This window comes from Anomaloglossus baeobatrachus, chromosome 5 (assembly GCF_048569485.1).
Source record: "Anomaloglossus baeobatrachus isolate aAnoBae1 chromosome 5, aAnoBae1.hap1, whole genome shotgun sequence".
Taxonomy (NCBI): domain Eukaryota; kingdom Metazoa; phylum Chordata; class Amphibia; order Anura; family Aromobatidae; genus Anomaloglossus; species Anomaloglossus baeobatrachus.
The window spans coordinates 430,023,261-430,041,493 of record NC_134357.1 but is presented as its reverse complement, the minus strand read 5'-3'; the positions used below and the strand labels follow the sequence as shown (position 1 = coordinate 430,041,493).

At 46.5% G+C, this 18,233-nt stretch overlaps 1 protein-coding gene across 1 annotated transcript in view; it reads right to left on the bottom strand.

The window, feature by feature from the left end:
• Positions 1-18,233, bottom strand: part of GNAS (GNAS complex locus) — a 73,935-nt gene that overhangs the window by 37,941 nt on the left and 17,761 nt on the right. Inside the window, exons 2-4 of the mRNA XM_075350366.1 lie at positions 14,437-14,509; positions 6,340-6,394; positions 6,135-6,254 (exon numbers count right to left, since the gene is read on the bottom strand). Of these exons, the coding sequence (XP_075206481.1) occupies positions 6,135-6,254; positions 6,340-6,394; positions 14,437-14,509 (248 nt within the window). The remainder of the gene's footprint in view (positions 1-6,134; positions 6,255-6,339; positions 6,395-14,436; positions 14,510-18,233) is intronic.

The window sequence follows — 18,233 nt, the reverse complement described above, 5'->3', positions numbered from 1 at the left end:
AACGGCCGACCACGTGACGATTATGGGGTGCCTCCAAAGTCAGCCGACTGATAGCTAATCTGTACGGGGAGCTTTTCCTGTGCAGTTTGCAAATCACTGATATATTATAGGGATATCTTCTAGTAAAAAGCATTTACTACTCATGTACTGGGTGTGGGAAATGCCAAATTCATGGGGGTCCAACCACTGGGATCCCCAATGATTCCCAGATTGTGGAGTAGCAGAATGCATACCATTCACTTTGACTGGCGGGGGATGCCCATCCATTTATTACAGATAATAAATGCTTCTGACCAGAAGATCCATTTAAGTCAATGGAGTTTGCTTAGTGAAGAGATCCACCATAGAAAACGGAATTTAGCTAAACAAGCCTTTGGAAGCTCCAGAAAAGAAAATAAAGTTATCCGTCATGATCATTTGTGGTGGGACACAAGCTGTAAGGAGAACACAATTGATGTGGTATGCCGTCCTCTGCCCATGGTTGGGTTGCAATGCATTACAATGCTGAAGTCTGCAGCTGTAGGGTAGATAGAGCAATTTCTACGGCAGTTTACCTAAACCTTCATAGATCCATATGCTTGGTGCCAACGTTATACCCGTCCACACACCCGGCTATAAATAAACCATTTTGGCCACCTGAGTATATGAAGTCGGGGCACATAAGTCACTCAACCAGAAAGTAAGACAAGTACTGCCTGTGCCGTAAACCCTATACATGCAAGTTCCATAACTAGGTTTTAATATTAACTTTCTATATAGAACAGCAGTCAGCACAGCTATGAGGAAGCAGCGGAGATTGTGCAGGCCGCATGATTGTGGACACGGCCTGTGCAGACATTAAAAGGAACCTACAAAGGTCCCCTATGCCCTCCAACCCCGCAGTATTCATCCCTGTATGCCCAAACTCCCTCCCTAACCAGCCCTGTATAACGCTAATCACTAATATTAATGTTTAAAAAAATGACTTAGAAACCTCACATTCCCTATGCTAATTAGACCTGTGGCTAGTCAATGGGGTGTTAGTCCCCCAGACTAGCCGGCCCTCTTTGTGTTATCACATCCCCGCAGGTGTGATCACCTGATTTCAATGAGCCGGTGTCCCCACCAGATCCTGGATATCTCGTGCATCTTTGAATCCGGGTGGACGGTTCACGGCTTCATTAGGTGTATTGCGCATGACCAGAATTTGAGAAGAACAACACAAAACACACCTTCTGCGCAGCGCACTCCACCCCGCTTCTCAAGGCGCTAAAATGAGCCGCGCGCATGTGCAAGATTTCCAGGGGCTGGCAGTGACACCAGCTTGTGGAAATAAGGTTATGCCCACATGGGCATGATAACCTGGAAAGAGGGCCGACTAGTCAGGGGAAACAAAGCCCCTTCGACTAGCCCCAGGTCTAATTAGGAAAGGGACGTGAAAGTTTTTGTAACATTCATATTAGTGCTTCGTGTTATACAGGGCTGGTTAGGGAGGGAATTTGGGCATACAGGGATCAATGCTGCTGGGCTGGAAAGTATAGGAGACCTCACAGGCTCCCTTAAAAGCCAGCAAAGTGACAAGGTGCAGCCTCAAAGATTACAAAGATTCACTCTGATATGTGAGATCATAGGTCTCTACACAGTGCAGAGGACCATGACAGGAGATAACAGTCAATGACCTACAAAGGGAACATGAATGACCATTATAAGCAGAAGAAACTAAGACATTATAGCAAAGTCTGAAACATAAGCGGTGTCCTACTTGTAGCCCAAGGACAAGCTGGTTTTAGGCAAGTTCACTTTTGGACGAAGACCAAAGAGGGCCCCTGTGCAACAACAAAACATGGACCCTTTCCAGTCTAAAAGCCCCTCAAAGTGCACAATTCCACAGATTGCACCACTGACATATCCACCCTGGGTTAGTTGTAGTATATGCAGGTGCACTCCAAAGCAGCAGCACCTATCCCTGCCTTTCCAATAGAACATATTGTTAGCAGGATGAAGTATCACCAACATCACACCTCAGCCTCAGAATTACACAATCCTGGACTTTCCTAATGACAAGGCTTTTGTATGCACATCAAGGTACTCAAAGAACGTGAACAGTCCATTTATGGTAGGATTGAGCAACATAATATACCGATCTAAAAAAATTAAAAAGGGAGTACTTTAATGAATACATAACCAGAAGCACTGTCAGTACAGGAATACATCACCAGAAGCACTGTCAGTACATGATATTACCACAATCAAGTTTTGAAAAGTTCTGCAATTGAGAAGAATTTGGAAAGTTTCTGCTCACTGAAGGCCACATGCGCACACCGAGTGTTTGCAGAGTTTTTTACCTTAGTATTTGTAAGCCAAAACCAGGAATGTAACAGAGTTAAAGTATAAAAGAAACACGTGCCCCACTTCTGCATTTTATTAACCACTACTGATTTTGGCTTACAAATACCGAGGTAAAAAAAAAAACACCTCTAAATGTCTCAATGTATGCACATGGCCTCAAACTCCAAACACTGTGTGAACACACAAACTTTCACTGAGTTCTTCAGCAAAAAATTCACCAAATCATTCTCAATCTCAAAGTCGAGTTTGAGTTCTCACATCGCACGTCATCTGACCAATTATGGACCGCTACATGCATATTGTGTGTATCAGAACCACCATCAGTACACATAAATATACATATATACACATCTACACATACACACATATACATACACACATATACATACACACACATACATACACACACATACATACACATATGACCAAGCTTAGTACATTGATCAACAGCAATGTCAGGTCAGCCCCATATACAGTTGATTTGCATGGAACTGCTACTCCCAATACATCCTTAATGATATGTAAATGCTGGGAATTTTTTGTTGTTACCAGTCATCACATCATATAGGAACCACAGTACTGATTAGACGCAGGCAGTATCACAAAAATATTTACATCCACGTACCTCATAGGTGACATCTTCTCTTACTGAAGGTGTTCCATTCCCTTTTGTTTTCATGTAGCCCTGACATGACGACTTTTCACATCCACAGCTCTTCTTTGCAGACTTCAATCTTCTCCAATCATCTGCAGCACATTCTGACACGGTAGTCTTAAAAATAAAAGTAGCATTATAATGCCCCATGGATAAAATCCCCACCACTTCCACAGTGCCACTCTCCATAATATCTCCTCGCACACTGCCAACCATAATCACCCCCACACTGCCCCTCTCCACAATATCCTCCCCCTCTCCACAATATCCTCCCCCTCTCCACAATATCCTCCCCCTCTCCACACACTGCCCCTCTCCACAATATCCTCCCCCTCTCCACACACTGCCCCTCTCCACAATATCCTCCCCCTCTCCACACACTGCCCCTCTCCACAATATCCTCCCCCTCCACACACTGCCCCTCTCCACAATATCCTCCCCCTCCACACACTGCCCCTCTCCACAATATCCTCCCCCTCCACACACTGCCCCTCTCCACAATATCCTCCCCCTCCACACACTGCCCCTCTCCACAATATCCTCCCCCTCCACACACTGCCCCTCTCCACAATATCCTCCCCCTCCACACACTGCCCCTCTCCACAATATCCTCCCCCTCCACACACTGCCCCTCTCCACAATATCCTCCCCCTCCACACACTGCCCCTCTCCACAATATCCTCCCCCTCCACACACTGCCCCTCTCCACAATATCCTACCCCTCCACACACTGCCCCTCTCCACAATATCCTACCCCTCCACACACTGCCCCTCTCCACAATATCCTACCCCTCCACACACTGCCCCTCTCCACAATATCCTACCCCTCCACACACTGCCCCTCTCCACAATATCCTCCCCCTCCACACACTGCCCCTCTCCACAATATCCTCCCCCTCCACACACTGCCCCTCTCCACAATATCCTCCCCCTCCACACACTGCCCCTCTCCACAATATCCTCCCCCTCCACACACTGCCCCTCTCCACAATATCCTACCCCTCCACACACTGCCCCTCTCCACAATATCCTACCCCTCCACACACTGCCCCTCTCCACAATATCCTACCCCTCCACACACTGCCCCTCTCCACAATATCCTACCCCTCCACACACTGCCCCTCTCCACAATATCCCCTTCCTCCACACACTGCCCCTCTCCACAATATCCCCTTCCTCCACACACTGCCCCTCTCCACAATATCCCCTTCCTCCACACACTGCCCCTCTCCACAATATCCCCTTCCTCCACACACTGCCCCTCTCCACAATATCCCCTTCCTCCACACACTGCCCCTCTCCACAATATCCCCTTCCTCCACACACTGCCCCTCTCCACAATATCCCCTTCCTCCACACACTGCCCCTCTCCACAATATCCCCTTCCTCCACACACTGCCCCTCTCCACAATATCCCCTTCCTCCACACACTGCCCCTCTCCACAATATCCCCTTCCTCCACACACAGCCCCTCTCCACAATATCCCCTTCCTCCACACACAGCCCCTCTCCACAATATCCCCTTCCTCCACACACAGCCCCTCACCACAATATCCCCCCCCCCCCCCCCCCCCCCCCCCCCCACACACACACACACACACACACACACACACACAGTGCCCTCTTTACAATATCCTCCCCCCTCCACACACACTGCCCTTCTCCACAATATCCCCCACACACACTGCCCCTCTCCACAATATTCCCCCACACTGCTCCTTGTCGTACAATTATTTTACCCCCATTGCCCCATAGCATAGTGTGCTCACACAGTAACACCCCACCACTCGCCCCTCTTCACTAATAACCTGTCTTTTAAATCTTTGGCTTCTACCGCTCCTTGCCATGTCCACCACGTCTTCACCGCCTCAGCAGTGATAGCAGCAGTATGATGAGGTCAGCAGTAGGATTACCTCATCACGTTGGGGCAGGGAGTTGTTAAACGCTCCTCTACCGATGCTGAAGTGTTCACATGTATTCACGTCTTTCAGATGTGAATACATTTGACTGCAGGAAGGGAAAATAATGGGAAAAAGGACCCCAAGTGATCATATGGCGGGCCACATGTTGTGTAGTCCTGATTTATGAGAAGTGTCACAGACTAGACCTGCATGGTGTACTACAAAAAAAGATTTATAAAAAGCAGAAATACAGTTTGAGAATTTAGAGTCTTGATGCACCGAGGATCTAGAAGATGACAACCAATTAATTTTTAAAACTAAGTGCGCCCCAGGTCCCGAAACAAGACTGCAATGACATTAATTAAGGTAGCAAGTCAGGACAGGAAGAGAAACTGCCATGCCTTCTTGGTCACTGGGACTTGTAGAAACCATATAGGATCTGGAGATTTCCTTGTGGAGTAAAATGGATGTAAAATTTCATGACCTGGCCAGCTTCTAGAACTCAATACCACACAGCAAGTCTTAAGCTCCTCAACATGGTTTCTTTTGTGAAGGTGAGTCACAGTAGGAATATATGAACCTTTAGCATATGTCCAACGGATGGCAGATTTGGGAGAGGAGAGGTGCTGCTGACAAATACATACCAGGTCTCTTATAACCTGTCAGACATCATACACTTGTCCTATTCTACTTTGAGTTTTTCGAAGCAGGATCTGATCTCCATTCACATTTAAGGTGGCTGCAGGAGAAGAGTGCTGTGCTTAGAATTCCGATTGGTGGAGATCCTGGCGGTCAGATCCCAAGTGATCAAAAAGTCATTATCTTGTGTAAAGAAAAACTTCCAATGTTGGGCAAAACCCTTTAATATTACAGATGCATTTACCTACTGCGCATGCACAAGTATCTGCCAACCCAATGTCATCAGTGCCTTCACCTCCTGATACAGAAGTTAAAACGAAAGCTGGACATACATCTGTGGAGGATTGACTGAATGTCCGAAGCCTGACAGACCCTCCATTGGGGAAAGATGCAGTTTTCTAACTTTTCTTCCAAGAAATAAGCTGCCAGAGGAGACTGAATGATTCTGGTCATAGTCCACTCCCCCCCCAACAATAATAAACCCATAAACCTGTCCAATCCATCCATTGTACATATGTAGGACCCCTTTTGGTAGGAAAAGGGATTTTTTTTTCCCTTCTGTGTGACATGTAGTTACAGACAAAGCCATCTGGTCAGAATCAGATACTTACTGACGGAAAGTCAAAATCCTTGTGACTCGGTAAGTTTGTGATATAATCGATTCGGAACTGGTTGTCTGGGTTCGCTAGCTCCACTGGAGGCGACAGATTGCACATCGCTGTTACTATGGTCTGCAAATAAAACACAAGGCTGTCATCTCACTGAATCAGGAAAGACTGGAGGATACAATACCCACGTGATCTCGGGGAGACGTACCTCAATGGCCTCTTTTATGTTATTTTTTATGTCTTGAATTTTTACTTTTTTCTCCCTGAAAGAAAGCAAATTATAAAGACATTACAAGCTCGTCCAACATCTGATATACAGAGAACCTGTCAGCACATGTTACACATAAAGGTAGTAATATGGCCGTATAGGCGCAATCTTACTAACAACCAGTACCTTATGTGTAGAGATCTATTGTGACAAGAAATCTGGGAAATGTATGCAAATCAGACCGGCAGCACGCTGGGGGCGTGCCACTGCCCTTTGTTTTCCCAGGAGCATTGACACGCCCCCATGCACTGGGAAGGGACAGCGGGACGGGACAGCGGGACGGGACAGCGGGACGGGACAGCGGGACGGGACAGCGGGACGGGACAGCGGGACGGGAAACAAAGGCATTTTTATGAGGGGACAAATGGCTCTAGTCATACCAATAGTTCCATACATAAACACATTACCAGGTCCTCTTTCAATGCAAGATGAGCAGATTATTACCTTTGCTGCATGGATGGACAGAAAATGTTAGATGCTACTATACTAAGACCATCAAATCCCAGTTTATTTTGCTTAGTTTATTATGACGTTTTAAAAGCGCCATGCCAGACCCGTCCCAAAATAGACAAAAATCGGCTTTATATATGGAGGGCTCCCAGTGGGATACAGCCTAAGCAAGCTTCAGCCAAAATAAACAAATTAAAAAAAAAAAAATTACAGCTTGATCAGAAACCATCAGGAACCCAAAGTCTGGATCCAACAGCATTACTTTCAGTGGAAACTACACAATGACTGTCTCAGCAATTATCAGCCTGTAGCATTGCAGAGAGGAGTCGGACACTATACACACAATAGGGCGCTCCAGAATATTATATACTAGACATATTTTGATCATAGGGTGGGGCAAATATGAAGCCCCCCCATGATAATGGCAATTTACGGGCAGAAAGCTCAGTTGACCGCGGTGCCCTGTCGGATGTGTCTGGCACTCTTGCCTCTCCTCTGAGATGGATCTAACTTCCCCGTGTTTCAGGCTAGTTTCACACTTGCGTTGAACGGTATCCGTTGCATTGCGTTGTGTGACCGATGCAACGGATGTGTTGCATATAATGGCACAACGGATGCAACGGATCGTGCAAAACAACGGAAAGCTTTTTTTTTTCCCTTCTTTACAGTTTTACCAGCAGCAGACTATTGTGAACGATCAGCTGATCGCCCGTCGGCCGGCCGCTCAGCTGATCGCTCACAGAAGCCGGCCGCCGGGCGCTCAGCTGATCACTCACAGAAGCTGGGCGCTCAGCTCATCGCTCTCAAAAGCCGGCTGCCGGGCGCTCAGCTGATCTCTCACATAAGCCGGCTGCCGGGCGCTCAGCTGATCGCTCACAGAAGCTGGGCGCTCAGCTGATCGCTCTCAAAAGCCGGCCGCCGGGCGCTCAGCTGATCTCTCACATAAGCCGGCTGCCGGGCGCTCAGCTGAACGTTCGGCCACCGAGAAACAAAATAAAAAGTTTCTGTGATTTAAAAAAAATAAAGAAATAAATAAAAGAAGATGAGCATGCGCAGTGAAAAATAGAGGATTCCGCCACTCAAAAAACGTTACATGCTGCGTTCCTTCCGCCCGGTGGAAGCAACGCAGCGTCGGCCAGCGGAGGCAATGCAGGTACTTTCGGCATAATCCGTCATCCATAGAAGTCTATGGGAAACACTGGAATCAGTTAACGGATTCCGCTGTTTCCAAAAGGGCAGATTGCGCCAGAAGGTAATTAACGCAAGTGTGAAAGTACCCTTAGGAGGAGCAAAGCATTGCTGGACTTATTTCCGTGAGTGGTTGTGTTTCGGCACAAACATATCCATCCTGACCTAGACGGCTGACATGCCACCCTCACTTACGGAAACCTCACAGGACAGGCCAGTTCTATGGGGGCCATGAGGAGAACATCCAGTACCATAACTGCACAATGGAAGTGGGGACCCTTGTGGGAGCAGAAGGGTCAGGTTACACCCTAGCTCCGAAATACCGATGGACCCCGACATCTGCACATATTGGCAGGTAACATACACAAAGCCACACGAAATTTCTATGACCTGCCAGGCAACAAGTGTTATCATAGGGCCTGCTGCTCCAAGCCTGGAAAATGTGCAATGCAGTTTCACGTTTTGATAATACTGCCATTTTCGGTGTCTGTAAAGGAAAAGGAAGCCATGTCTGCCTACGGCATGAGACGTTTACTAAGGGTCTGCAATGGAAACTTGAGGACACTCAGATGTCATCTGCAGACAAAGATTTGCCCCAATTATCTGATGGCTTTTTGCATGAAGAAACTCTGACTTTTGCCTTTTGGGATAAACCGTTCTATTAAAAAAAAAAAAAAGAAATTGCAAAAAGAAATTAGAAAACAAAAAAAACAAAAAAAAAATTAACAGGGTCCGTGCACAGAATGGTGACAGCGCCACATCTACTCTAGCGAGATCCTGCATTGGTCCCATCAACGTCCGCAGGGACGGCAGCCGCGAGGGTGCGTCACGTGATCCCGAGGCCCTAATAAGGCAGTCATTTCCTCTGCACAGAAACGCGCAGGCAATTAGTACGGTCAGGTTTAGAGACTCGCTGGAACAGAGGAAGAAACACACTGTAAGTGGGAGGACGCAGCCGGCACTGACACACAGAAACTTCTATCTTGGCAAATTTACTGGCAAAACGGTATCAATCTGTGCACCGGGGGAACAGAACACGATCGCTGCCAACACATTAACCCTATGCTTCAGAGACAAAACTAGAAGGCGCTGGCGTTCATGTGCGCGGTGCATTATCTCAGGACAGCTACATTTGGCTTATAAGCTCTTTTTGACAGCTAAAAGGTGAAATTGACATCCCTGCAACATGAACGGTCCCAGATCTTAAGAAAATCCTAGGAGGTCCTGGAAACATTGCTCCTCACCCCTATAAGGCTACTTTCACACATCCGGTTTTTGCTCTGCGGCACAATACGGCGCTCTGCAGAAAAACCGCAACCGGTTTTTTTTTTTGCCGCCGGTTGCGTTTTTTTGCATAGACCTACATTAGTGCCGTATTGTGCCACATAGGCTTGCGTTCGGTCCGGTTTTTGCCGCATGCGGCAGATTTAGCCGATGCCGCGGCCGGATGGAACGTTGCCCGCAACGTTTTTTGCTCCGGCAAAAAAAAACCGCATCCGCCTGCTGCGGCGCATTTTTCAATGCATGCCTATGGACGCCGAATGCGGCGCGATGCGGAAAAAACGCATCCGGCCGCCGCATGCGGTTTCTTCTACTGCGCATGCTCAGTAGCGTACCGCAACCGGAAGAAAAAAAAAACGGACGGGCCGCATGTAAAAACTTATGCAAAGGATGCTGTGTTTTTGCCGCATCCGTTGCATAGGTTTCACAGCCGGATTGAGCCGCACTGCTCAAACCGGATGTGTGAAAGTAGCCTAAGACGGCCAGAAAACTGGACTACCCCTCAATATGGGGACATGCAAAGGATAAGGCCAGAACGTTTGATGCTGTCGATAAAACAGACGGCCAGTGTACATGTCCGCAGTACAGTAATGTTCCTGCCGACCGCAGCAGGGCGTCAGTGTAGAAGATGTCAACTACATGTAATCTGTGCCGATTGGCAAATATAAACTATGCCAGGAGCCATAGCCTACAAAACAAACCAACACGGCACCTTAAACAGAACCTAAAAAGGTGACGCCAGGAAAAAAAAAACAAAAACCCATGCCTAGTATGGGTCCTGAGAGGACAAGTCCATGGATGAAGGCTGCTATACACAAGACCAGGTTCAGATGGCCATAACTCCCTGTCCATACACAGTCCCCAATGCCCAGACTGACCGTGGGTAGACAGCCTCATAGGCCTGTAACAGGTTATAAGTTTGGGTCAAGAGATGTGCTGCAAGTCTGGCCATTGTGAGAGATAGATAGAGGGATAGATAGAAACACACATAGCATGAAATATGGCTTCTGAACCCAACCTTAAGCTGAATATACACATCTGACCCCCCTGATGAAGCTTCATGCGAAACACATGTCTGGTGCATTTTCTTGATATAGTGTGTACTCTGTGCCACTGAGCATTATCACTATGACTTTTCAGGTGCTCTGCAGACCTCTCCTTATTAACCTGTATGTACCTTAAAAGGGTTTTAAATTACACAGCACTTGCCATTTTGGCTTGTACCTCAATACTGCGATTGCACACAATATAACCCTGGATTGATTTGTAGTATTCACATAAGGGAGTTTTGTTATCATTAGGTCTGTCTTTTGTATGAACACAGCCCTGTGGACAGAACTGGATTCTGGACCATGGTAGTTTGGCTCTTTTGGCTCACCCTAATGCCACCATATCACCTTTCAGACCCAGACTTGGTTTAGAGGGGTTTTCCAGTGAATAATAATTCTCTACCCACTGGATGATACATAAATGTTAGATCGGTGTGGGCTTTCTTTGCAGGACAGTAACTTTTACCCCCTGCCTTGAAGTCAGTAGCAGGAGGAGTCGGCGAGTGTGCAACTGGCAACTCCATTCCTTATCAAAGCTTATGATGATGACCAAGTGCAGCCAAAATCAATGCCACAGACATCAGATACAGCATCACATCCCATGTGGGACCATTGGCTCCACTGAGCTCCCCCTGGAGGCAATCTTGTGATGGGGAGACCACAAGATGGGACAATTATTATCCATACAGTGGATAAAATGTCCAAAGTGCTACACGGAAAGGGAGTATCTCTTGGATTGTCTAATCCGTTTATCCTGAATAGTTCATTTTACTGCACTTGGCTAAAAACAAGAATGGATATACATGGAGGGCAGCTATACCTGGGAAAAAGGACTGCTGACACCGCATATGGACCGCCTGCCTAAAAGACTGCCGAAACGGATGAAGGGTGACTGAGCGCAGACTACATACAAGGGAGTAAACTGTAAGGACCGCACTGAGAAGTGTCACTACATACACGCACTAATCCATTCCCAGGTACTATTATAGGAATCACACCCTTTACAAAACAACATTAAAGGGGTTGTCCACTATAACACTTATGGCCTATCCTTAGGATAGGTCATCAATGCCTGATCGACCAGGGCACGACACCCCGAACCCCCTCCGATCAGCTGTTCTAGGTGCCAGCACTGCTCAGTCTTCTGATAGTGGTTGTGGCTGGGTACTGCACATTCACCTCCTATTGATTTGAGTGGGAGGCAGATGTGCAGTACCCGGCTGCTAGCAGGAGACGGCGCAGCTCCGGAACGATTTCCTAAGGACAGACCATCAATATAAACATAGTGGACAACTTCCTTAATATGGCAGGAAGTAAAGGATCAATATCTAGAAGAGGTATCAGAAACCAGGTAGCAAAGAATGGATATTTTCGGAATAGTTTTGGTGTCTGTACTTTTTTCCTCATACTAGTCCCATCTGATCAGTAAAGCTACATAATATGAAAAGTGCGGACCATGTCCCATCAGTGGCCCACATCCCTCCATCTGCTCTGGAGGGACAGGCGGGTGGCCTCCATCCATATTTTAGTGATTGACATTTTCCTACATTTAGGACATCCACATCAGGGGGAATTATACAGAAAACAAGAAAAAAAAATAAAATATAGGGGATAGCAAACACCACTCATCTTTATGCCGGAGCCAGGACTGATGCTCCAGCAATCACAAGTCTACAGGGTCAATGCACAACGACGGCCACATGCAAGTCAAACCCAGGAGGACCAACAGATGGATTGTTAGAAGACAAAAGACAAGCGGAGTTCATTTTATCATATATGGAACCCCTTTATTAATACTAGATTATTTTCTCAGTGGTCCTTGGAATTTTGGGGGAGGTTCTGTATCCAAATAAAATTGTATCTTCCAATTTGATATTTTGTCTAAGGGCTAAGCCACACGGCGAGAAAATCGGTGCGAGTGGAGTGCGATAAAACATCGCATTCCCCTCGGACCAATTCTAGCCTGTGTGACAGCACACATGGGCGATTATTTTCTCAGCCCTAATCGGACTGAGAAAACAATCGCAGCATGCTGCGATTGTAATCCGAGACTCTTTCTCTCGCACCCATTCAAGTGAATGGGGCGAGAGAAAAATCGCACTGCACTCGCAGTACACCGGTGTACTGCCAGTGCAATGCGAGAATGGCTATAGCTGACTACGCAGGAGAGAGGGAGAGAAATCCCTCCCTCCCCTCCTGAGTGCCGGCCCGCCCCCCGCAGCTGAGGTCTGCTCGCACGAACGGACCTCAGTTGCAAGGACACACGCATGACACTCGGCTCTGCTGTACTGCCAGCACGAGCCGAGTCTCATGCAAGGGGATCGCAGTAATCCCCGTGTGGCCCCAGCCTAAAACTCCAGAGAGTTTCAGGCAATAAAAAAAAAAGGGTAGAAGGGAAGCCGTCAGGTAAAAGGGAAGCCGTCAGGTAAAAGGGAAGCCGTCAGGTAAAAGGGAAGCCGTCAGGTAAAAGGGAAGCCGTCAGGTAAAAGGGAAGCCGTCAGGTAAAAGGGAAGCCGTCAGGTAAAAGGGAAGCCGTCAGGTAAAAGGGAAGCCGTCAGGTAAAAGGGAAGCCGTCAGGTAAAAGGGAAGCCGTCAGGTAAAAGGGAAGCCGTCAGGTAAAAGGGAAGCCGTCAGGTAAAAGGGAAGCCGTCAGGTAAAAGGGTAGAAGGGAAGCCATCAGGTAAAAGGGAAGCAATCAGGTAAAAGGGTAGAAAGGAAGCCATCAGGTAAAAGGGAAGCCATCAGGTAAAAGCGTAGAAGGGTAGCCATCAGGTAAAAGGGAAGTCATCAGGTAAAAGCGTAGAAGGGTAGCCATCAGGTTTGTGTGTTACATGTATTTTTTTCATCCTTTTTTGAAATTTTTATTTTCCCCATATTCTTACCTGTATGCTAAATACAAATATATTATATCTATCTATATCTATTTTTATTTTTTTTCCCCCAGACTCCAAAGTTCCTGTTTCAGAAGACATACATATACATTAGCAGCAGCTGACTGACTCCGGCCCCATGTTTTGTATTGAAGCATCTAATGAGCGTGTGCAGGGGTGATTAATACTATAGGCTATTTTCTGATGATACATTCCTGTTAACAATAAGGTGTACTTAATATACATGTGTACAGAATGAAAGCCGATTATATCCCCTGTAAGCATCTGACACAACAGCAGGGGCTCCATACACAGACCCCTTTAGGCCCCCAGCACGCTACAAATACGCAAATTTCAGTTTTCCTGAAGCCTTTTTCGGGGAACCCTATATTGTGCTATTACGTACATGCATTTCTTCTGGCGTTTTCATATCAGACAAAACCGCAAAAAAAAAAAACAAAAAAATTAAAAAACACTGTACCCAGAGCACGATGTTTTTCAGGGCCTAGGGGTGGAGAACACAAACCATAGGCAGAACTGATATCAATAATAATTTATTTTATTAGTCTGCTTGCCTGAAGAATTCGAGAGCTATATACACACACCCTATTACTTGCAGCTTTCAGATGTGGCTAATCAAGGACACATTTAGCTTAGGGGCGATATGCACGATCTACCAAATATGCTACAACACCCAAAGGGTAACGCTATATAATAAGATATCTAATCATTGCCTAGGACTATGATATAACCTTCACAGCAGGGAACGCCCCGCGTGTACCGACAGCGTTACATACTAATTACTTATCAGTCTGGAGAACCTGAATACAACGAGAAGGAATTGATAGAATTTCTTAGATTACAGCCATATCGAGCCAGAAAACAAAGTCCAAGAGAAATGACACTTCCCGCGCGTCACCTTAGTCTTGATCATAAACCTTCACCTGCAGCTTTCCTGAGCTAGAGAGAAGGCACCTCGAACTTGGCCAAGAAGGAAGAGTTTACCCCAAACACCTCCACAAACTGCTGCACGGCCGGCGGCACCCACCAACCACCCGCCGGCACCAACCGACCACCCGCCGGCACCAACCGATCACCCGCCGGCACCAACCGACCCTTGCCATTGGTACCCACCGATCCCCCCCCTAAGCCCAACCAAGTCTATGCATATGAAGATGCACATCAGTAGATGTACTTACTCTGCATTAAAGCCATTCACATGAAGTATTCTCATCTGCTTCACGATTGTGCTTTTCCCCGACTCTCCAGCACCTGGAAAGATAAAACCGGTATATTAATTCTGAGAAGAGAAGGACATTTACGCTAAATACAGAAGACTGTGCATTGCAATCTATTAAAACCAGCCAAACAATGCGAAGTATGAGGCACAAAGTTATGTCCCTGGGTGAAAAGAACTGGATACACAAGTCTATTCGATAAGAAAAGGAGCTTTTCCTGCTCCGACAACTTTCATTTTCTCCGTGTAACAGTATCCAAGACACAAATAGGGAGACTACGATCTTGTGACTGAGGCTCGGCACGTCTGAAGAACGTGCTCTGCAGATCCCGGCACTGCTGGTGCTGGCCACACACATCACACAGAAAGGAACACAAGTGGCCCAGAGTGGTCTGCACATTTGGCACCAGTAGAGTCAATTACAGCAGTCCCACAATCCTTTACCACAAGACAGATGACAGATGTATGATCAGAGGGTGTCCGGCTACTGAGACCCTCACTACTCGTGAAAAACAGAGGGCCCAAAATCCCCTAGGTGACCGAGCGGCAGTGTACACATGCAGACACCAGCCCTATAGGACAATGAAAGGAGCAGTGGTCGTACGGGCCCCCATTCTGTGGATAGGTGTTATGGGACAACCCCTTTAAGCAAGCCATTCACACAACCCTTATTTCAACGAAGAATAGATTTAATTTCTGCATGGACAAAAGATCAAGCATATTGAAATTTAACCAGGCCCATCCCTCTTTTTCTGGCAGGCCGGTAGGATTAAAAGATGATCTGAAAGTGTATGGGGGACTCAGCGTTTAGTAGACATTAATGAATTGATTCACAGGACCCAAGCCAGTAATCTGTGGCCACGGGACGGGAGCCCTCCGAATGGTCTCCCACCTGCCGACATCTCCGGCTCTTCTGATCCGCTGGCCTGGTGAGACTGGCAAGTAGGGACGGCTCGCAGGGCTCCTGGCCAGCGGTATTCCGTGGTCAATGACTAGTCCTGTGAAGTCGCTCATCTTTAGTATGTAGCCAACTTATCTCAAGTATAAGCCAACTTTTCACTGGATTCTTTCGCCGGCTCTGAGTTTGGCTAACAACCTACACATGAAACACCAATTGTTTCCACCGTGTATGACTTTCATGTTACAAACCGGACGATATTGATCAAGAACAGCCATTGCCACAGTATGAGAAGTGTGCCTTGTCACCCCCTTAGGCTGCATTTCTAGGTATGTATGTATGTATGCATGCATGTATGCATGTATGCATGTATGTATGTATGTGTTCTACAACCAGTGAAAGTAATTATTGTGGTAACAAAAAAAAAAAAAAAAAAACAAAAACAAACATTACAGGAGGGGACGTTAAGTCTAGTGATGAGCGAGCACCAACACGCTCGGTACTCATAACCAGCAGGTTGGACGCTTGGACGGGCTCAACTCGTGTACCAAGTATAATGGAAGTCAATAGGGAACTTGAGCATTTGTCTCCCCCATTGACTTCCGTTATACTCGGAACACGAGTTGAGCCCATCCGACCTGGGGAATCTGTCAGCAGGTTTTTGCAACCCTATCTGAGAGCAGCAAAATGTAGGCAAGTTGATTCTGAATCTAATGATGTATCACTTAGATTACTGGGTGCAGCAGTTCTGACAATCTGAATATTTAGCTTTAGTCATGTTGCTGAGCCCAGGGAGATGTCCACAGCTTTGTATAGAGATTTTACATTGACTGAGGTATCAAGAACAGCAGGGAGCATGTTGGACTGCCATGCATGCAAGTTTGTAGTCCTGTAATGATAAGGGTCCTGCTGCTCAAACAAACATAGCAAATAAACAAATATGTAACAAGATAGGCAGCTTTGAATTTGTGTGTCAACACAACATGCTGTCTTCAGCTTACATAGCAAAAACCTGCTGACAGATTCCCTTTAAGACTATTTCCCACTGGTCACGCGTCTCAGAGAAGAAGGCTATAGTCATACGCAGTTTTTGTAGCTTTTTTTATGCTAACAAAACCAGTCCTCTTGGCAGTAGAAATGTTGTATTCAAAAAGCAGGTAAGTCTGTTTTTTAGCAGTTTGGGTATTTTGTTTTTGTTTTTTTAATCCAAATTAAAAAAAAAAAAAAAAAAAGTGTGATTTGTCTACAGTAAATGATTAAGTTAATTTTAATCACCACAAACACAGCAAAACCTGTTTGCTGCAATTTTTTGCACTAATTGCTTTATATGGGTGAAAAAACGCTGACAGAATAGACAATGCTGCAGAACTGACATTCAATCAGGAAAAAAAAAAAAAAATTCTAAAAATGTGGGCACAAGAGTTCTGAAACCTCAGCTTTTAGCGATACTGTAAAAAAGGTCTTTGCACAAATAAAACCTGCAAAAACCTTGCATGTGAACATAGCCTTATAGCGAAAGACATTGTGGCAACAGAAAATTAAATTGCTTAAATCAGGTTTTCATGCTAAATGTATCTAATAAAAAAAAAAGAAAATAATGAACATACGATGAGAGTCAGTGCCGGTTCTTTGCAGCAGCAGACAGGCTCTGACTCATTGATTTGTTCTGAGCATGCTGTCATCAGGGCATAGGTCACTGGGAAGTAAGGGGGAGGAGGTGAGCTGTGACATCACTTATTGTGAATGCTGGATCCGGTCTATTCATTCTCAGGGTGATAATGACTGGCAAGAAGGAAGTTTACTTCTTTACAACTATTTGGAAGTTTGATATTGTATTTAATTTTTTTTCAAAAACTTGATATAAGCAATGAGTCCCTTTAAAGAGCAACAGGAATTGCTATGAATTGCCGTATTTTTCGGATTACAAGACGCACTTCTCCTCCCAAAACTTTGGGAGGAAAATGAGAGGTGCGTCTTAAAAATCAGAATGTAGTTTACCGGGGCGTTGTGCAGAGGGGTCAAAGGAGGCAGGGGTAATACTATGTGGTGTGCTGCCGGCGCTGCTTGTCTGTGCGACGCTGTTCTGTGCATCGGGCGGTGCCGCTCTGCTCTGTGCTTGGCTGCTCTGTTCTGCGGGCAGTCATTCTGAAGATGTCGGCGGTCAGGGTTTCAAATAATGGCGCCTTGGTTCAGCGCATGTGCAGATGGAACCCTCAGCTCAAGCTCTCATCTGCGCACACGTTGACTCCAACCGCCATTATTTAAAGCGCTCACCGCTATCTTTAGAATGGCTGGTGACTCACCGCTCCCGCACAGAGCAGGGGCGGTGTCCCCGGCCCCCCCCACACAGAGCAGGGGCGGCGTCCCCGGCCCCCCCCCCACACAGAGCAGAGGCGGCGTCCCCGGCCCCCCCCCCACACAGAGCAGCACCTGCAGTGAGTATCTGGGCCACCTCTATACTACTCGCAGTATTTCGGTACTCCAGTACCGCCCCTGCCTTCTGTGACCCCCGCTGCGCTGATGCCCCCTCTCCCTGGTAAGACACCACCAGATTATAAAACGGACCCCCTTTTTTTTTTTACCTCCCCCCCCCCCCCTCCAAATTTGGGGTGCGTCTAATAATCCGATGCGTCTTATAGAACAAAAAATATGTTATGTATCCATCAATCCTCCATAGTAGGCTGGATATTTCTAATATACACAGAACAAGACAGGACATTAAAAGAGACGCAGCTACCAAAGCCCATACAGAACAGGGCTCACAACAGGGACGGATGTAACAGGACAGAACAGAAACAGGAGGCGCTGCATTTATATCAATATATGTCAGTGTACTAGAAAGAAGAAGAAGGAAAAAAACA